Here is a 20,410-nt window from a genome sequence, read left to right on the forward strand (position 1 = left end):
GTAGCCTGATTTCCTTCCCTCCTCCCCTTCCTGCCCCACATCCATCCATGGGATTATCTAAAGATGATATGGTTTGGGGCCAGCCCTACCATTAGGCAGGGTGAGGCAGTCACCTCAGGCAGCTGAGTTTGGATATCATGAAAGGGCAGCAAATGCTTATTTAATTTTAATCATTGTGTTTTTACTGCCAAGGAACAGGGAGAGGTGTTTGGGGGATTTTGTGCTTCAGGTGTTAAAATTATTTGGGTGTTCTTGAAGGACTATGCATCTTGTCTTTGTGCCATTTGCTGGCCCTGATGTGGTTATCCATCTCTGGGGCCTGATGGTCCAGCTCTAATTGACCTAGAAGTCTATTTGTCCAGTCTCGGAAAAGAGGTTTTTAAAAAGAGGCAGGTCATGTAACTAGGACAAGCTAAGAGCTTGTGGGGGGAAACCATGGCTAAGTGGAATTAAAACGATCCAGTAGCAGGCGATGGGAAAGACCAGGTGATGGGGAACAATAGCTGCCTTGGTATCAGGTGGGGCATTGTTAGGCCTGGGCCCTGGAACTATTTCCCAGGGCCCTGGATCTACACCCCAGAGCCCTGTGTGTCCATGGATGCCAATGCAAATCGTGGTTCCCCCCCCCCCCATCTTAATTGCCATGCAGAAAGCAATTTTCAAAGGGGATTGCAGATGGGGAGAGAAGGGTCAACTCCCTCCTCCATAACTTCCCCTAAATGACAATTCAAGTTAAGGGGGGGAAAAACTTATTCTATTGCTTTGGGATGATCAGAGTCAGGATGCAAACGAGCTGAAGAATGTATTTGATTTTATATTATGGTTTTATACTGTTATACTTTTATACAGTTATACTTTGAATGGTCTTAATTTTTGTGAACCGCCCAGAGAGCTTTGGCTATTGGGTGGTACAGAAATGCAATCAATCAATCAATCAATCAATATTTGGCTGAGAATATGACTGGCTGACTTTGCCTGCTGGGACATTTAAATACATCCTAATTATTATTATCAAATTTGCACATACAGACATAAGTCAGCACATGCAGATTTTATGCAGGTGTGTGCCCTGAATCTTTAAAGTACCTAGTGATGTCCCTGCCTGGTATATATTTATGCAGTGGTGGAAGACAAAACTTCAAGTTCCAGGATCACTACTAATCCAACCTTGGGGTGGAGGGTTCCTTCCAGGCCCCAGGTATGATAGTACGTAAGTCAGATGCTAAGCATCAGGAAAAACTATCTGTCATGACACCCTAAGGGAAATGTAATTGGGTGCATTTCTATAACATCCACCATCATGCCTCTAGTTATACCTGTAAGTTCCTGCTGCCTGGGGGCAAACTGAGGTTAACAATAGGTCACACAGGAGGCACAACAAAGAAGAAATCTTATGCTATCCTTTATAAATATATCCAACTATAAAGTGGAGGTAATGAATCCACTCCGGGTTTCAGTCAGAACCAGCCGGAACTCCAAAGGAGCTCTCCAAGGTGCTGAACCCAGATTTTTTTGAGCTGGGGTTCAGCACCTTGGACAGTTCCTTTAGTATAGCTGGTTCTAACCAAAACCTAGAATGGATTTACAGCTGCACCAAATTTGGAGCTACCAGCCTCCACCATAACTATATCTTGATTCCAGTGAGATACTTGGCTGCACAATTCCTCTAAGGATTATCCATCTGTCATTACTATCTTTATTTCTGGTCCTCTTTTGTGGTAACAATCCACACCTGAAATCTTTGTCACGGCATCCCACACTAGTGATTCATACCCAAATTTGCTGCAGTCTACAAATCTGAGAATCGGGTGGAGCAGTGAAACAAATGGCAGGTTAAAATTTTATCCCACAAGGGGGCACTAGACTATATTCACCTACGATATTCAATACATGAAGTATTATTCAGACTGACAGCAGGAGTTGCCCACGTTGTGCTGCAGCACCAACCTCAGACAGAGCCTCTGGATGCGTCTTTAATACAAATGAAAGCTTCTGTATTCATTTCAAAGCTTGACTTTCGCTTGAAAGCAGAGGATTGGAGAGCAGTCAATGCAACATTGCATTTTAAAAAGGGAAGATCGATGAAATTACAAACGAAGATAAATTAGTAGAAAAGGCATTATTAAAGCTACATCTGCTAAACAGAAGAATAGAAGAACAAGCCCTGCGGAAGATGAATCAGCATGGCTTATGCAAACATGTAGGCTTCCAAAAAGTTTTTGACCAACCCCTGAGCAAATGCAAGTGTCATGGCAATTTCAAGCAATTTCAGGCAATTTCAGGCAATTTCCAAAATTGTGAGCAGGATTTAAATGGGGGGATCATGTGACCATCCTGCGATACCAGTTGCATTCATGGCTAGTCCATTTCTGAGCATAATTTCAGGTGCAGATTCCCCCCACCCTTTGAACAGCTGGGGATCTTCTGCATGTGCACATGTACAAAAAAAGGTGTTAGCCTAAACCATAAACAGTATACTAGAAAACCAAAGAAGTTAAGGGGATGGATTGGCTTGTGAAGCACTTTTCTACTGTATTTTTAAATGTGTAATGTATTGTATATTGTAAGTGCTCTGTAGTCTTGATTGTTTATTTCATCTTATTTTACTCTAAAATATTGTTGAAATCCATCCCCTTAACCTCTTTGGTTTTTCTAGATCTTCTGCATGTGCCAATGTGTTTAAGGTGATGTTGATGACAACACGCAAGAGGGCCTTTTCTGCAGTGGCACCCAATATGTGCAACTTTCTGCCACATATGGTTAGATGAATTCCTTCTTTGCCGGCACTCCGTCATTGTTTGAAAACATCTTGCTGCCCTCCAGCGCCATCATTATTTAGGTTTCAAAAGAGTGGTTTTGTGTTTTGGGGCTCCATCCTCACCTCTGCTGTGCACTTAAGCTGCCTGAGAAACTTACTTTTCCTTTAGTCTCACCAGTTTGCCTTCTGGGAAATCATAAAGGAATTGTTTCCTAACTGGCCAGGGCCACTAGGGTAGCCATTTTGTGAACAGGCAAGCCTCCACATCATGGGAGCCATTTTGTGAGAGCATCCCTGACACCTTTTCAATGTTTCAAATGTGCCCACCGACTCAAAGAGGTTGGGAATCCGTCTGCGAATCCATCCTTTCCTAGACTACTGTAAGCCTAACTCTAATCTTGCTAGGGTAGCCTAGTTCCCTGGCGCTTGTCCTCTTTGAATTCCCCAGAGCACAGCGGGGATGCTAAGTGGCGAGTTTCTCACCATGCACCATCCCACAGCCAAAGAATGGTGGATGAGTCAGCTGGTTCTTGAGAAACAATGCTGTGTAATGGCCCGTACCTGTGCTATTCTGCGTTGCCAAGCGAAGAGACACCCCACTTTTCCTAAGTGCTTTTATAACCTGCTGATGGATGGTGAACAACAGATATTTCCTGAAGCTGTACCCACCTGCAAGGTGGGGTGGGGGGCTGAAAGGAAGGCATATGTGTGCCATTTGAATCGTGGCAAGGGAAACATTGATGTTTGGAGCTGCATGGGAACAGGTCTCAATCTAGTTTGCATCCAGGCAGGCCGGGCTGAAGGCAGTTGGTCCCAACTTTCTTCTTGTGATCCAAGCAACTGGGACTGATCGGCAACTGGGACTTCCTCCAGGGGAGGCTGGTGGCTCCGATGTCAGTGGGGCTCTGAATCTGCTCCAGGTTTCAGTCAAAACCAGTCAGTACTCTAAGGGAGTTGTCCAGGGTGCTTCCACACCTGGAGTAGCTCCCTTGGAGGTCTGGCTGGTTCTGACTGAAACCCGGAGCAGATTCAGTGCTCCACTGACATTGGAGCCCCCAGAATCCCTAGGGGGGACTATACAAAAGCTAGGGTGACCATATGAAAAGGAGGACAGGGCTCCTGTATCTTTAACAGTTGTATTGAAAAGGGAATTTCAGCAGGTGTCATTTGTATATATGGAGAACCTGGTGAAATTCCCTCCTCATCACCACAGTTAAAGATACAGGACCCTACTAGAGTGACCAGATTTAAAAGAGGGCAGGGCACCTGCAGTTTTAACTGGTGTGATGAAGAGGGAATTTCACCAGGTTCCCCATATAAACAAATGACACCTGCTGAAATTCCCTTTTCAATACAGCTGTTAAAGATACAGGAGCCCTGTCCTCCTCTTCATATGGTTACCCTTCAAAAGCCAGGAAGCAATCAAATGATTGGTGGTTGTGGGAAAAGGCCATGGCCAGGTGAGTTACCTCAGAGGGCCAGCTTTGACTCCTGGACCTTCCGTTTCCCACCTCTGATCTAGATAGAAACCAGTCTAGAACCCTCACTATAGAACCAGATTTCTTCCTTTGGAAGCCATAGAGAGGCATCCATCTTCACCCATCCCCGCCCCATCAACCTTGGCTCTTTCCAAAGATGCCAGCTATTTCTGGAGAGCCTGGTTATCATAATTAAATTCCTAATTATCTGTTTTCTTGTTAATTAGGATTGTACAGATAACTGGCAACCAGAGGCTGCTAAAGAGGCAATTACCCAGGAAGAAGCCATCTCACCATGGTGGTTCACTCACTGGAGCTAGTTTGCTAAGGATCTCCACCAGCTGGGGGGCTTTTCTCTCACTTCCCTTGTCTCCTTCTTGGCTCCGGGTATGGATCACTTGCAGCTGGGGCTGTTCAAGGATGAAGCTCTGCTTGGCTCCTCTAGCTGATGCTGGGATCTTGAGAAACTTTTCTGGGCCACAGCCATTGGCTGTAGCCCCACGGTAGAGTTGGCAGCCGGGTCTGAATGGCTGCTGCTTCTCTACGGTCTGTCATTCAAACGGGGGGAGGGGAACGTACATTGGCAAGGATCGCGTTCCATTTGATGGAGAAACTGGCCCTCTTCTGCTTTCTCTCACCGGAACAGATCGTCCAGCTGCCCATGAGAGGAGATTCCCCGTCTTTCCATGGACTAAAACATCTGGTGCTACTTGGAGGCCCCACACAGGTACACCACCATCAGCAAGAGGAGATCTCTTATGCAGGGACAGGTGACCTGGTTCCTTCCAGACCTTTTGGATTGCAATCCTCATAATTCTCTACAGTTTGGGTGCCACCACAGAAAAGGCCTTTTCTCTGGTAGCCAGCCCCAGAACCTCAGACAGCAGAACCAGCTCTGAAGAAGAAGTTAACAAGGTAAGTATTGGAGGAGGAGGAGGAGGAGGATTTATTCAGCTTGTAGAGTGCTCTCAAGTAGGGCTGTGCACCAGCCCCCCGAACTGCTTCGTGGCCCGATCCGGAACTTTCAGATCAGACCCGAACCGGTTCGCACCAATCCAATCCTCCCCGGACCTGCTCCGGATCGGATACCGGAGCGAGATCCAAAGGGTCGGATGGAGATTCGCCTGCCATTCCCCCCCCCCTTTCCCCACTTACTTGCCTCCACGGTGGAGACAGGTAAGTGGGAAAGCGGGGACAAAATGGGGAGCAAATAAGTCCCCCTTCCCCCTTACCTGTCTCTGCTGTCCACCACTGCACGAACCGCGGTGGCAGCGGGACCAGGTAAGGCCCCCCTCCCCACCATCACTTATTTGCCTCCGTCGTGGTCCAGCAGCAGCTTCAACTGAGGCCCAGGCCTAAAGCGGAAACAGTCCATGGCCTGTTTCTGCTTTGAGGTCTGGGCCTCAGTTGAAGCTGCTGCTAGACTGTGACAGAGGCAGGTAACCCCCCTCCCCCTCCCCCCTTACCTGGCTCTGCCACTGTCATCGCACAGACTGCAGTGGTGGTGGCAGAGCCAGGTAAGCCCCCTCCCCCCCCATTTACCTGCCTCCATCGTGGTCTGATGCAGGCTTCAACTTACGGACTGCAGCAGTGCCAGGTAAACCCCCCTCTCCCCACACTTACATCTGCTTTGTCTCGATCTGCTTCATCTCGATCCACAGCTCCCCCGACCTGATCCGGCTCCACCTTCGGTGGAGGTGAATCAGGCTGCTCCACTACCACTTCTACGAAGCGAAGCAAAGCAAAGCAGAACACAGCCCTACTCTCAAATACTCAAATTGCATCTCCTAATCCTTGCAACAATTGTGTAAGGGAAGTCAGAAACATCATTTCTCATATTGCATATGGAGCAGGGTGGGATGGCTTGTTTAAGGCCACCTGGTGAGTTCATGGCCGAGGCCAGATTTGTACGGAGGCCTTCCTGATTCATAGCTCAAAACAGACTGTATTAAATTACACTTGCAAGCTTTGGGAGGCGGCGGAACTAGGCAGGGGTTTAATACTGGCATTGCTGTGATTACTGTTGCCACGTTGTCCTTTTTCTGTTTAAAGCATGTTTTGTTCTAAAAATCTGTAACATTTTTTTTTTAAAAAAGTAGATATTGCCAAGGGTTTGGGGGATTGGGGTGCAGGGAAGGGGGCTAGATTTTCTCACAATATTTTCCCCAAGACTGGGATGCATCTATGGCCATTCTGCTGGGACTGCTGTTCCACTGTAATGCAGTTGCTGAGCAACAACCATAGACGGCACGTTGTAATGACACTCCACGAGCTCAGCAGTCAATAAGTAAGAACATCAGAAGAGCCCTGCTGGATCAGACCAAGAGTCCATCCAGTCCAGCACTCTGTTCACACAGTAGCCAACCAGCTGTTGACCAGGGACCCACAAGCAGGAGACCAGTGTAACAGCACTCTCCCACCCATGTTCCCTAGCTTCCTGGCTCTGATACTGGAGGTAACTTCCACACCAGACATAACATTGTACACCTCTATCATATCTCCCCTTAGCCTCCTTGTCTCCAAGCTAAACAATGCCAGCTCTTCTAACTAGGGCTGTGCTCTGCTCCAATTCAGATCACGAATCCGGAGCGGAGCGACCCTATCCGCCTCTGCCAAAGGCGAATCCGGATCAGGTCAGGGGAGCTGCAGATCAAGGCAAAGTGGTTCACCTCCATCTGGAGCTCTGAATGCAGGTAAGGAGGGAGGGGGACTCACTTGGCGCCACCGGCGCTGCCGCAGTCCATGCGGTGATGGCGGCAGAGCTGCGTAAGGGGGCAAGAGGGCTTACCTGTCTCTGTCGCAGTCTGCCGTGGCCTGCTTCTGCTTTGAGGCCTGGGCCTCAGTTGAAGCCTGTGCCAGACCATAATGGAGGCAGGTAAGTGGGGGGGGGCTTACCTGGCGGCGGTGGCGCAGTCTGTGGGGCAGCAGCAGCAGAGCCAGATAAGGGGGCAGGGGGGGAGGGGGAGGGGGGCTTACCTGCCTCTGGCACAGTCTGGCGCCAGCTTCAACTGAGGCCTGGCCCTCAGTTGAAGCCAGTGCTGGAACGCGACGGAGGCAGGTAAGTTGGGGGAGGGGGCTTACCTGGCTCTGCCACCGCTGCTGCAGTCTGTGTGGTGATGGCGGCGGAGCCAGGTAAGGGGGCATGGGGGAGGGGGGCTTATTTGGCCCCCATTTGGCCCCCCTTCCCCACTTACCTGTCTCCACCGCCCGCTGCAGAGGCAAGTAAGTAGGGAAGGGAGGGCAAAATGCGGAGCGGAGCAGGGGAGTGTCAGGTCGCCCCGAAGCAAATTGGCGCAATCCAGAAGTTGCGGATCAGGCCACAAAGCAGTTCAGGGGGTCCGTGCACAGCCCTACTTCTAACCTTGCCTTGCAGGGGAGATGCTCGAGCCCTTGATCATTTTAGTTGCCTTTTTCTGCAACTGCACCCAAAGCAAATGCACTCAAAGAAAGGTGTAGGCCAAGGGTGGGCAACGCAAGATCCTTGGCTCTCATGTACCCGCCCCCCACTGCTCCCCGTATGTCAAAAATTAAAGTCTTTTTTTTTTTACAGCACTACAGACCTCAGTTGCTTGGTGGACTGCAGCCCGCAGTAGTTGGATGGGGTTTTTGGAGGGTGAAAATGGTCTCTGGGCCTCTTGAAGCAGTGTTGAAGATCACACAAATTCCGTGCTTGAATGATGGGTTTTTTTATGTACATCTTCCGGGGTTTCAGTCAGAAGCAGCCGGGACTCTGAAGGAGCTAACCAAGGTGCTGAACCCAGAATGGATTCACAGCCCCACTGAAATCTGAGCCACCAGCCTGTGCCTGTGAGTGTGAAATAGGGCAGCAGGAAGAGACGACTGAGATTGCCTAGTCCTTAAGAACCTATATCCATTATTTTTTAATTCCCTTCCAATTAAGCTTTATTAAACTTTAACTTGTTAAATATTTCATTCTCTATTGCAGTAATAAACTGTTGCTGACTCTTGTAATATTTGCCCGTGTTTAATGCCCTGTTTAATGGTGTCTGATTGTTGGCCAATTATTTTTTATTATTTTTTTAAAAAATCATAATCTACCTCTTTTCTTACACCCAAACTGTTGAATTGGCTCATCTTTCTATCCTCAACGCTGGTTCTCAAATCTCATCTCCTGAATTCCGACATGCGGATTTGGGGATTTGGAGAGATGGAAGAGGATGGTTAGGGAACTGGGCCAAACATTCTCAAAGGGGAATTTTGAGTGAACTTTATGAACAGAAGAGTGTCTTACAGGGCCGACGTCAAGGGTCGGCCTGGTTGGGCAGCTTCCGAGGGCCCACTCCACAGCAGGGACCCACAGACAAGAACCCCTAGATACACTCGCAACCTTTCATTCTGCCCAGACAACAGAGCTGGTGAGAAGGAGAAGCAAACCGAAACACTGCCCTCGACCACTGCTCCAGGGTTTCCATCTTCAGTGGAGGCGAGGTCTGGCCATATTTTTTCTCCCTCTCTCATAACACTAAAGTGGTCATCCCATTAAGCTGATTGGTGAGAAATTCAAGACAGATCAAAGCCAGGACTTCTTCACACAGCACGTAGTTAAACTATGGGATTTGCTACCACAAGATGTAGTGACGGCCATCAATTTGGAGGGCTTGAAAAGGGGGTTAGACAGATTCCTGGAGGAGAAAGCTATCAATGGCTACTAATCCTGATAGCGGTATGCTACCTCCAGTATCAGAGGCAGTATGCTGGGGAAGGTGGGCGGGAGGGTGCTGTTGCGCTCATCTCCTGCTTGTGGGTTTACCATGAGCAGCTGAGCAGCCACTGTGTGAACAGAATGCTGGACTAGATGGACCCTTGGTCTGCTCCAGCAGGGCTCTTCTGTTGTTCAGCGATGTTCAGTTATGTTTTTGAGGGTTCTTAGGCACCCACCCATGGGCCGCCCTTCCTCAGTGGGTCTATCTTCTCACCACCATCGTCATCAGCTGCTATTGCTCTTCCTCACTTACTCTCCCTTGCTTGCTTGCCAGGCAGAAAGCTATTGAGCAAATAAGCAGTGACGCCTACTGCTCCTCATTCACACCTGCACCAGAGCAAGAGGAGAATGAACAAACAGGTTTCAAATGTGCCCACCAACCAGGGTGACCATATGGAAAGGAGGGCAGGGCTTCTGTATCTTTAATAGTTGAATAGAAAAAGGCATTTCAGCAGGTGTCATTTGTATGCCTGCAGCACCTGGTGAAATCCCCTCTTCATCACAACAGTTAAAGCTGCAGGAGTTCTGCACTCTTTTGTATCTGGTCAAGAGGGTAGTGCTCTTGCAGCTTTAACTGTTGTGATGAAGAGGGAATTTCACCAGGTGCTGCAGGCATACAAATGACACCTGCTGAAATGCCCTTTTCTATTCAACTGTTAAAGATACAGAAGCCCCGCCCTCCTTTCCATAGGGTCACCCTACCACCAACCCAAAGGGGTTGGCAATTCCTCTACTTGCAATGGTGAAGAAGAGCAACCACTCTGGGGATGGGGGGGGGGCTTGTCAGTGGGCCCCTTATTGGGTGTGGGCCCTTGGGCATGTGAGCAGCCATCCCTACCCTCGATGCCAGCCCTGTCTGGGAAAGTAGGTACACAGTCACTTGAAGATTATATAGACAGGGGCTTCCACATACACAACCTTGTATGAATAACCCCACCCAGAGAATTAAAAAACAAACAAACCTGAAACTTGAGCAGCTGTTGAGCGCTCCAGCCAAGGGGAGCCATGGAACTCCATCTCCTTTCCATAGCTCATTTTTAATGGGTTCAATGTTCTGTGCAGGAACATTAAATTCCAAACAAGTCATGCATGGAGGTTCATGGACACGCACATGGGCTGAGCACCTGAGAAATGAACATGCTCCTTACCCAGCAGAAAAGAAAGGCAGGATGGGAGAAGGAGAAGTTGGCCTAGAGACTCCTCTTCCCGAACTGTTGATAGCCCATCACCATGCCCGCTTGCCAGATACTCTGGAACAAGACATTTTACGAAAGGCGCTGTCTTGTGGAAAGAGGCCATCTTCTCAGAGAAGGAACACTGCTGGCAATAGTAGGGTGACCATCTGAAAAGGGGGACAGGGCTCCTGTATCTTTAACAGTTGTATTGAAAAGGGAATTTCAGCAGGTGTATTGAAAAGGGAATTTCAGCAGGTGTCATTTGGATATATGCAGGTGCCCTGCCCTCTTTTAAATCTGGCCACTCTAGTATAGTTCTTGCATCTTTAACTGTTGTGATGAAGAGGGAATTTCACCAGGTTCCCCATATATACAAATGACACCTGCTGAAATGACCTTCTCTATGCAACTGTTAAAGATACAGGAGCCCTGTCCTCCTCTTCATATGGTCACCCTAGGCAATAGCCAGGCCTAGCTGTCTGGCATAGATGAGATCATGGACACGGTCTCTGTGGCATGAAGAAATGGCCTCAGCACCAACGTCCTCATCATCTTGTTGGAACTGGCCCTCATAATGAACTCACCCTGTTCTCACAGCATCTTGATGAGAACCAGCCAAATTAACCAATTAACGCATCCTATCCAGAGGGATATCAGAGCTTAGGACACAGGTGGTGAAACCTAGTTATACCGCGAGCTCTTCTTGATACCTTTTGGTGTGCCAGTTGTTGAAAATAACACGCACTTTGGCGACTCCTGCCCATTCTTGAGCGTAACATGAATTTTCTAAAGCTCTGACCGGAGACCTGATCAAGGAGTTTCCTTTGTGTTGCTTTGCATCTTGGAATATGGCCTAGGCATGACAGGGTGTCAATTCTGTTCTCCCATGTGGTGGACAAATCTCTCTGCAGAGCCCTTTGGCTGGCTTAGAACTCTCCTATTGAATTATTGACTGCCTGGATTCACTTAATGAGCTAACCAGCTTTGCCGGAGGCAGGAGCTTGTCCTGCTAGCCTCCCATCTGCCCAGGGCACACAGTGCACTGATTGGACTATTTGGTTCCCAGGAGGGTGTGCTGAATCCATACCAAAGGGGGGGGGGGGCAAAAACCAGACAAGGCAACCTGGCTGTGTCCTGTCGTCTTAGCCACAAACCACTTTGGTCATCACTCGGATGCAGGACCAGGCCATTTACCTGGCTGAGTCCTTCATCAGTTGATCCCAAGGGCCAGTACCTATCCACTTGGCCCTATAAACTAGAAAAAGAAACAAAACCCGGGAGATCTGACCATGGAGCTCACAAAGCACATCTGATTTTGGCTGTTATTCGCAACTAGGTGTTTCCCTGCCCCCCTGGATTGTGCCTCCCAGGTGTGTCAGGCTGTTGCCTGCTGTAGATTTCAGTAACTTCAGTATCAATCATCATCATCATCATCATCATCCAACACCGAGTTTTTTATATAAGAAATTCCAAATGTCGGTGCTTCTTCAGTTAGAAATTCTTGGAAACAATCCAATGATTCAAAATACAGCTGGACAGCCAACTGTCAGTTATGTTTTAGGCTGGATTCCTGCATTTATTTATTTATTTATTTATTTACATTTAGATACCGCCCCACAGCCGAAGCTCTCTGGGCGGTTTACAACAATTAAAAATAATAAACATTAAAAGTATACAAAAATTTAAAAAAACATAAAAACAGTATAAAACAACAGTATCTATTTAAAAGCAGGGGGTTGGACTAGATGGCCTTATAGGACCCTTCCAACTCTACTATTCTATGAAACTATAACTTTTATTTTATTTTTGCATAGAACAAAGTCTTAAGATTCCCCCATGCTACGAATTGCTCCACAAATTGCATATGTTTTGAATTGGTCATTGACTCTGCCCGTTATTTTATCGATGTCAGAATTATGGAAGCACAGTCTTTAGCATCAATTATCCGGTTGCTAGCAGAGCATTTATGAGGCACGTAGAGACCCACAAATTCCCCAGCATTGTTCTGCATGCTTTGTTTCTAGATCACTTGCCATAAGTGATACGAAACAAAAAGTCCTTCTTCGCATGCTAGGAGCCCAGGCCAGAAAGAATACTAATCCTAATTTTAAATTTCCCATGATGGTGGGTGAAAAGTTTCAAGGCATCTGCAGAACTCCAGCTGAGCAAAATCACTCAGAGGGCCGTATCCATTTCCCTCCCACCCCAGCTAACCCATCCCACAGCAAGCTGCATCACCCCAAAAAATCCCTTGACCTCACCAGCCCAATCCCCAAATAGCTTTCTCTTTTTCCACTAATGGCAATCACAGTACTGAGCCAGGCTGCTTTGTGGCAAAAAAAAAGAAAAAAGAAAAAAAAAGCCATTGAAGACCTGAGTTCAGTAATTATGATATCTTTTATTAGACTTGCCAAAGAAGATGAAGATTGCACAGCCCCGGAGACCTCCCGTGAGTACTTTGAGGCCCGGAAATCTCCTGTGCATTCGTCCTTTCTTTTACCCTAATAGGAGATGTCGTGATTGCATTTCCCACATTCCCCTTAATTTTACAAGGCAGCGTGCGTCTCGAATCCTGCAGAAAATTGGCACATGGAGGGGCGGCTTTGATCGCATTCAGCCTCTGGCGGACAAAGCAAGGCCCTGGGGGACTGTGTAGAAGGCCTTTGGGTCTAGCAGGGGTGGGGAAACCAAGGTCCTCTGGAGTTCATTGGACTACCACTCCCATCCTACTCCCTCCATTGGCCATGCTGGCTGGAGCTGATGGAAGTTGGAGTCTGACAACATCAGGAGGGCTGCAGGTCCCCGCCTCTGTCTTAGGGAAAAGATGGGGAGGAAGGTGGTGTCTACGAAGATTGGATGTGCATAGAGCCATGCAGCAGGCCTAGGCAGGACTAGAGAGGGGCAAGTAGCTTCTTCCCCAAAGAAGCAGACCATCCTGTCATCTCCTGCCGCTCCACAGGTTAAGGATGGAGAAGTTGATGTGAAACATACCAATCATTTCCCTTTCAGAAATGTAAGAAGTAGGGCTGTGCACACACACACCCCGAACCGCTTCACGGCCCGATCCGGACCTTCTGGATCGGACCCAAACCACTTCGGGTCGATCCAACCCTCCCCTGATCTGCTCCAGAACTGGATCTGGAGCAAGATCCAGAGGGCCAGATCAAGATTCGGGGCCCATTTTGCCCCCCTTGCCCACTTACTTGCCCCCGCGGCCGGCAGCGAAGACAGGTAAGTGGGGAAGGGGGACAAAATGGGGGCTGAATGGGCCCCCCTCCCCCCTTACTTGGCTTTGCCATCCACTGCCGCATGGACTGTGACAGCAGCGAGTGGCGGAGCCAGGTAAGCCCCACTCCCCCAATTACCTGGCACTGCCATCGCCATCGCCGCATGTACAGCAGTGGTGGCAGCATCAGGTAAGCCCCCTTCCCCCTGCCCCCTTACCTGGCTCCGCCACCATAGCCACATTGACTGGGGTTGCAGAGCCAGGTATGCCCCCTCCCTGTCACTTACCTGCATCCTTTGTGGTCCCAGCGGCGGCTTCAACTGAGGCCCAGGCCTCAAGGCGGAAACAGGCTATTTCTGCCTTGAGGCCTGGGTCTCTGTTGAAGCCGCCGCCCAGACCACAACGGATGCAGGTAAGCCCCCTCCCCACTGCCCCCTTACCTGGCTCCATCGCCGTCACCGCACGGACTGTGGCAGCGGAGCCATGTACATTGATGGTGCTATATAAATTAATAATAATAATAATAATAATAATAATAATAATAATAATAATAATAATAATAATGCCCCCCTCCCCCACTTAACTGTGTCCGGAGCTTTGGAACAGTCCAAATCGCTGTGCGCCGATCCGGACCTCCCCTGGTCCACTTCGGAACCGGGCTTCAGAAGTCCGGATTGGCCCACTCTGCTTCAGATTCAGGGATCCGAAATGAAGCAGAGCATAGCCCTAGTAACGAGTGGATTAGCCTGAAACAATGTGGTGCAATGAACTGTGGAATGGTCATTGTTGTTGTTGTTGTTGTTGTTGTTAATTTTAGTAGGAAAGTTGAAATTCACCTCTGTATATGTCCATGATCCTGCCATCAGTACAGATGCGCAGGTTTCGCTAAATCCATTCCATCTGTTTGTCAGGCATCCTTTGGTCTGTCATCACTCACTGACGGAATTGGATTTTTTTAAAAGGGATGTTTGAAAATTTCATTCCACATGTGCAAGTTTGCATTAGTGCACAGTAGCACAAGTGTGGATTGTGCAAATGTGCATTAGCATTTGCAAGTTTGCACATATCCTTCCCAAAAATAATTTTTAAAAATTATTATTATTATTATTATTTATTTATATAGCACCATCAATGTACATGGTGCTGCACAGAGTAAAACAGTAAATAGCAAGACCCTGCCGCATAGGCTTACAATCTAATAAAATCATAGTAAAACAATAAGGAGGGGAAGAGAATGCAAACAGGCACAGGGTAGGGTAAAACTAACAGTATAAAGTCCGCACAACATCAAGTTTTAAAAGCTTTAGGAAAAAGAAAAGTTTTTAGTTGAGCTTTAAAAGCTGCGGTTGAACTTGTATATCTCAAATGTTCTGGAAGAGCGTTCCAGGCGTAAGGGGCAGCAGAAGAAAATGGACGAAGCCGAGCAAGGGAAGTAGAGGCCCTTGGGCAGGCGAGAAACATGGCATCAGAGGAGCGAAGAGCACGAGCGGGGCAATAGTGTGAGATGAGAGAGGAGAGATAGGAAGGAGCTAGACAGTGAAAAGCTTTGAAGGTTAACAGGAGAAGTTTATATTGGATTCTGTAGTGAATTGGAAGCCAAAGAAGAGATTTCAGAAGCGGAGTAACATGGTCAGAGAGGCGGGCCAAGAAGATGATCTTTGCGGCAGAGTGGTGGACAGAGACCAACGGACTGATGTGAGAAGAAGGAAGGCCAGTGAGAAGAAGGTTGCAGTAGTCCAACCGTGAAATGGTCTGCATTGCAAGTCTGTCGAATCTGTGTGAGTCAAGAAAAGGTGGTCTGCTGCGGAATACACAACTCAGATCCATAGAAATCCAAACTCATGTGAAGCCATTGTGGATTTCTCCAACACCCAAACCTATCAGCCATGACCAATTCTGCTACAAGATTATAGTCAAGGCCTTCAGCTGTTTGAACACACAGTCATAGCGTTAAATGAGATGTGACTTTAAGTGGTTCAAAAACATGTTTAAAGTGGTCATGACTCTTTGTTTACTAGAATAAAAATAAAAATAAGATGCAGCCTGATCCTGATCCTGATCAAGAAAGTGGTACAGGGGGAAAGACTGCAACCCCCCTCCCCCTGAAGCTATGCTCACCAAGGAGAAACAAGTCAAGGCATCATACTAAGAAGTATAGCTTCCAAATCACGTGAGGTACTGGTTCCTCTCTATTCAGCCCTGGTTAGGCCTCATCTAGAGTATTGCATCCAGTTCTGGGCTCCACAATTCAAGAAGGACGCAGACAAGCTGGAGCGTGTTCAGAGGAGGGCAACCAGGATGATCAGGGGTCTGGAAATAAAGCCCTATGAAGAGAGACTGAAAGAACTGGGCATGTTTAGCCTGGAGAAGAGAAGATGGAGGGGAGACATGATAGCACTCTTCAAATACTTAAAAGGTTGTCACACAGAGGAGGGCCAGGATCTCTTCTCGATCCTCCCAGAGTGCAGGACACGGAATAACGGGCTCTTGTTAAAGGAAGCCAGATTCCGGCTTGGCATCAGGAAAAACGTCCTGACTGTTAGAGCAGTATGACAATGGAATCAGTTGCCTGGTGAGGTTGTGGCCTTTCCCACACTAGAGACCTTCAAGAGGCAGCTGGACAACCATCTGTCAGGGATGCTTTAAGGTGGATTCCTACATTGAGCAGGGGGTTGGACTCGATGGCCTTGTAGGCCCCTTCCAACTCTACTATTCTATGATTCTATGAGTGGAACATGAGACATTTCCTTATTATGTGACAGAAAAGCAATTTCACAGTAATACTTACAATGATTTTCCTTTATTTTGCAGCTCAGAAGGTGACTCCACTCTCTGTTGGCTGTGGCTCCACCTCCTTTGGTTCTGAACATGCCTCATTTAACTTTAGCCCCACCTCCCCTGGCATGCAGATCCCAACACATCAACCAACCTTCAACTCTTGACCCAAAACAGTTTCCCATCTTTGTCCTACTGCTTTCACTGGTCTGGACGGAGATGCCTGCCACAGCCATCTTTCATTGCATGTGAACTCTATGAACTCTGATTTTCCCCAGTGCCCCTCCCAGCTGAGCCCTGATGCATTACCCCCACTGGAAACCTTTTGTTAAACTGTGATTTGGAGGATTCCCACTAAATCAGGTCACGGCACAATCCCTCAGTCACAGGTTGAGTCTGGTGTTTGCTATTCATGGAGCCTGTATTTATAGAGCTGTGGGCATGTGGCCCGAATGGGTGTGAGGTATATTGGGGCTGCAGCAGCAGTTCCGCTAGCATAGAAACACCAGACTTGTCACAGGGGGAACCCACTTCATTCTCCTGCCTTGGGAGTAGGGATGTACAGATATTGGTGGTGGTGGGGAATCTCTTCTGTCTGTGTTTCATGGATTTCCTTTTGTCCCATTCTCTGCTTATTGGTAGAATTGGATCCCCCCCTCAATTTCTAAAATTTGCACATATTTGCATGTGTGCAAATTTGAACAACTGAAATGTGCAAATTCTCACCCCAAATGGGCAAATACCCCCCAAATGTGCATTTTTGTGCTTTTTTAATGTATTTTTCCCCAAGACTAAATATGCATAAAATTCCAGAAAGTAAAAAAGTATCGCTCCACAAGTCTGCAGAATCTGTGAGACTCGGGAAAAGCTGGTTCGCTGTAGAATCTGCAAGTTGGATTTATAGAAAACTGAACTCATTTGATTGCATTGGAGATTTCTCTGATATTCTTAGTTGGGATCAGTGGGGCTACAACCAGGAACCCTCTGCCTTGTGTGCAACTGTCCTCAAGAGAGAGATCTTCCTGTTTGGGTTGGGACTTTGACTGAAAATGGTCTTTCTGGTTCTGTTGTGTTTTTCTCTTGTCCCACAGCTCTGGCTTGGTCCCTGACACCACTCCTGGGGCAGTATCCAATGGGATCACAGTGCTAGCACTAATGATGTTGCACTAGAACATCAGAATGTAAGAAGTCCCATGTTGCATCAGACCATCTAGTCCAGCATCCTCTTCGCACAGTGGTTGACAGCTGTCAACGGGAAACCTACAAGCAGGACATGAGTGCAGCAGCACTATCCTGCCCATGTTCCCCAGAAATTAGTGTGTACTGGAGATAGTATATATATCCATCAGGACTACTGGCCATTCACATCCTCCATGAATTTGTCCAACCCCTGTTTAAAGCCATCCAAATTGGCAGCCATTGCTACATCTTGTGGCAGCGAATTCCATAGCTTAACCCTACACTGTGTGAAGAAGCCTTTCCTTTTATTCCTTAAGATCATCTGCAGGGGCCCTTCTCCCTGAGCCCCTGCCAAAGGAAGTGAGGCAGGTGGCTACTAGGAGGAGGGCTTTCTCCGCTGTGGCACCCCGGTGGTGGAACGAGCTCCCCAGAGAGGTCCGCCTGGCACCTACACTGTGCTCTTTCATCACCAGCTGAAGACCTTTTTATTCTCTCAGTATTGTAACACTTAATTTTAACAAAATTAAATTTTACTGTTCTAACTCTGTATTTTAATCTTATATCAATTTTGCTGTGTGGTTTTATCCTGGTTGTGCTTTTCATACTGTATTTTGTATTTGTACTTTTAACGTGTTGGTTGTTTTATTATGGTTTTAATTTTTGTGAACCACCAAGAGAGCTTCGGCTATTGGGTGGTATAAAAATGTAATAAATAAATAAATAAATCTTTCCTGAATCTCCCACCAATCAGCTTCATGGGATGACCCCATTGGGATCTAGTATTATAACAGAGGGATAGAGAAAAATATATCTCCTTAGCCACGTTCTCCACACCATGTGTAAACACTTGGCGTAACTTCATTGGTGATAGTTAAGCCAAGAGAAAATTCAGTGGCAAACTGGCCATCAGAATATGGGGCAAATCACTACTTCCCCCCTTAGCATTAGTTTATGTTAGTGCAATGTTGTTAGTGCTAGCACTGGATCAGCATCGGATATTTCCCCTGGTTTCCACTCCCTCCTGGCAGCTGCCTATGGCTCAGATCTGAAATACCGCTTCAGATCTGTTTCTGCCTCGCACCAAAACTCTGACCTATCCAGAGTACTCAGATTACCTATTGATGTGGGTTGTGCCCCGTTAAGCCTCCTGAACGGCCACACGGAATTCTACGATGCAACGGAAGGGCTGCTTTCTGATAACACTATACAAGGGACTTGGGTGAAATTGGACAAACAGCATAGGCCCAGTCCTTCTGTCTTTGTACATACACATACATGTGCACAAAGCGCTGATGGTTGGCTAACTGGCTGGGGGCATGCTGGGAGATGTAGTCTTCATCGCAAAAGGGAGCTTTGAGGTGGGATTTGCCTGCTACGTTACCCTGGCTCAAAAGAACATAAGAGCCGTGCTGAATCAGAGACCAAAAGCCGGTCTAGTCCAGCAGCCAGTTCACACAGTGGCCAAGCAGATGTCCGTGGGAAGCCCGCTTTGAGAACAGGGTCCAGCACCTTCGTCGGCTCCTTTAGAGCTCTGCCTGAAACCCAGAGCGGATGCATTGCCCCATTGATAGCAGAGTCTCACACACACACACACACCCCATTTGCTTTTGCAGAGCCTGGGCTGCTGCCAGGGGAGGCTGGCCTCTCGGACCTCAGCGGAGCCGTAAACCTGCTCTGGGAGTCCGTCAAAACCCAGCCAGGACTCCAGAAGAGCTATCCAAGGTGCTGAAACTGTCCCGGCCTCGCTTCAGCACCTCGGACAGCTCCCTCGGAGCTGTGAGTGAAACCCAGGGCCGATTCGCGGCCCCACAGACCTCGGAGTCACCCGCCTCTGCTGCTGTTTCTCCTATCCTGGCTGGACTCTCCCGTTCGCTGCCTCCCTTCCCGAGCGCGCGCCCCTGCCCCGCCCGGCCCCGCCCCGCGCCCCTTCCGCCCGCGCTGATTGGCCGGAGCTCCCCCTTATGCTAATCGCCCGCGAGTAGTCCGGGGCCAGCCAGCTGACGTCACCAGGCCCAGTGGCAGCCGTCGAGGGAGGGCGCGCCAGGCGAGGCGAAGCCGGAGGCGAGGCGCGGAGGGGGAGGGCGAGCCCGGGGGAGGAGGGGGAGGGGATCTGGGCTCAGCGCGCCGAGGGGGAGCCCGGGCTGGGCAGCCCCCCTCCCCCTGCGCCCGGGCGGCGCAAGCAGGCGAGCCGGAGCCCGAGCCGGAGCCGGGGCGGGGCGGCCGGGGCGGGGCAGAGCCGGGCCGGCTGGGAACATCATGGCTACTCTGGCCAACGGGCTAGCGCAGCAACAACCTCCCCCCGGGCCCCCGCCCCCGCCCCCGCCGCCGCCGCCGCCTCCGCCGCCGCAGGCGGAGAGCGCTGCCTTCAGCACCACGAACAGCTCCGGGAGGATGAACGGGCTGGCGCCGACGACGACGCACGGCCAGGGGGGCGGCAGCGGCGGCGGCGGCGGCAGCGACATCGCCATGAAGGACCACGATGCCATCAAGCTCTTCATCGGGCAGATCCCGCGCAACCTGGAGGAGGGCGACCTGAAGCCGCTCTTCGAGGAATTCGGGAAGATCTACGAGCTCACCGTGCTCAAGGACCGCTTCACCGGCATGCACAAAGGTACGAGCGCCCCCCCCCCCCCGCCCCGAGCACCCCCCTCCCCGCCCCGCCGCCACTTCTCCCGCGCCCTCCATCCCTGCCCCGGGCTGGATCCCGCCCTTCTCCCCGCCGCCGCCGCCGCCGCTCCCGAGTCCCACCACGCCTGCCCCCGGCCAGGCGGAAGGGCCAACAAAGAGATGCAGAGCAGGGACGGCCGCCTCCGCCTGCCTGCCCGCCCGCCCGCCCGCCTACCTGCCTGCCTGCCTGCCGCCGCCTTCTGCGTGTGGCAGCGCCGGGAGAGAAGGGGCGCGTGGGTGAGGACGGGAGAGGTGCAGCCCGATCCCAGGCTGGTTTACTCGGAAGTAAGCCCCGCGGTGCCCGATAGGGCTTGCTCTCGGGTCGGGCGCGCCTTCACCCAGGCATCCAGAAGTAAGTCGTACTCTGTTCCCCGGGTGATGGTGGAGGGTGAGGGTTTCCGTGGAAGTGTGGATGTGGGGTTGCAGCGT

At 49.5% G+C, this 20,410-nt stretch overlaps 1 protein-coding gene across 3 annotated transcripts in view; it reads left to right on the forward strand.

Moving 5' to 3' along the window:
• Positions 1-19,780: 19,780 nt before the first annotated feature.
• Positions 19,781-20,410, forward strand: part of CELF6 (CUGBP Elav-like family member 6) — a 141,435-nt gene continuing 140,805 nt past the window's right edge. For all 3 annotated transcript variants that reach the window (XM_063142244.1, XM_063142246.1, XM_063142245.1), the window contains exon 1: positions 19,781-19,925. In XM_063142244.1, coding sequence (XP_062998314.1) covers positions 19,781-19,925 — 145 coding nt within the window. The remainder of the gene's footprint in view (positions 19,926-20,410) is intronic.

Source organism: Elgaria multicarinata, chromosome 16 (genome assembly GCF_023053635.1).
Source record: "Elgaria multicarinata webbii isolate HBS135686 ecotype San Diego chromosome 16, rElgMul1.1.pri, whole genome shotgun sequence".
Lineage (NCBI taxonomy): Eukaryota > Metazoa > Chordata > Lepidosauria > Squamata > Anguidae > Elgaria > Elgaria multicarinata.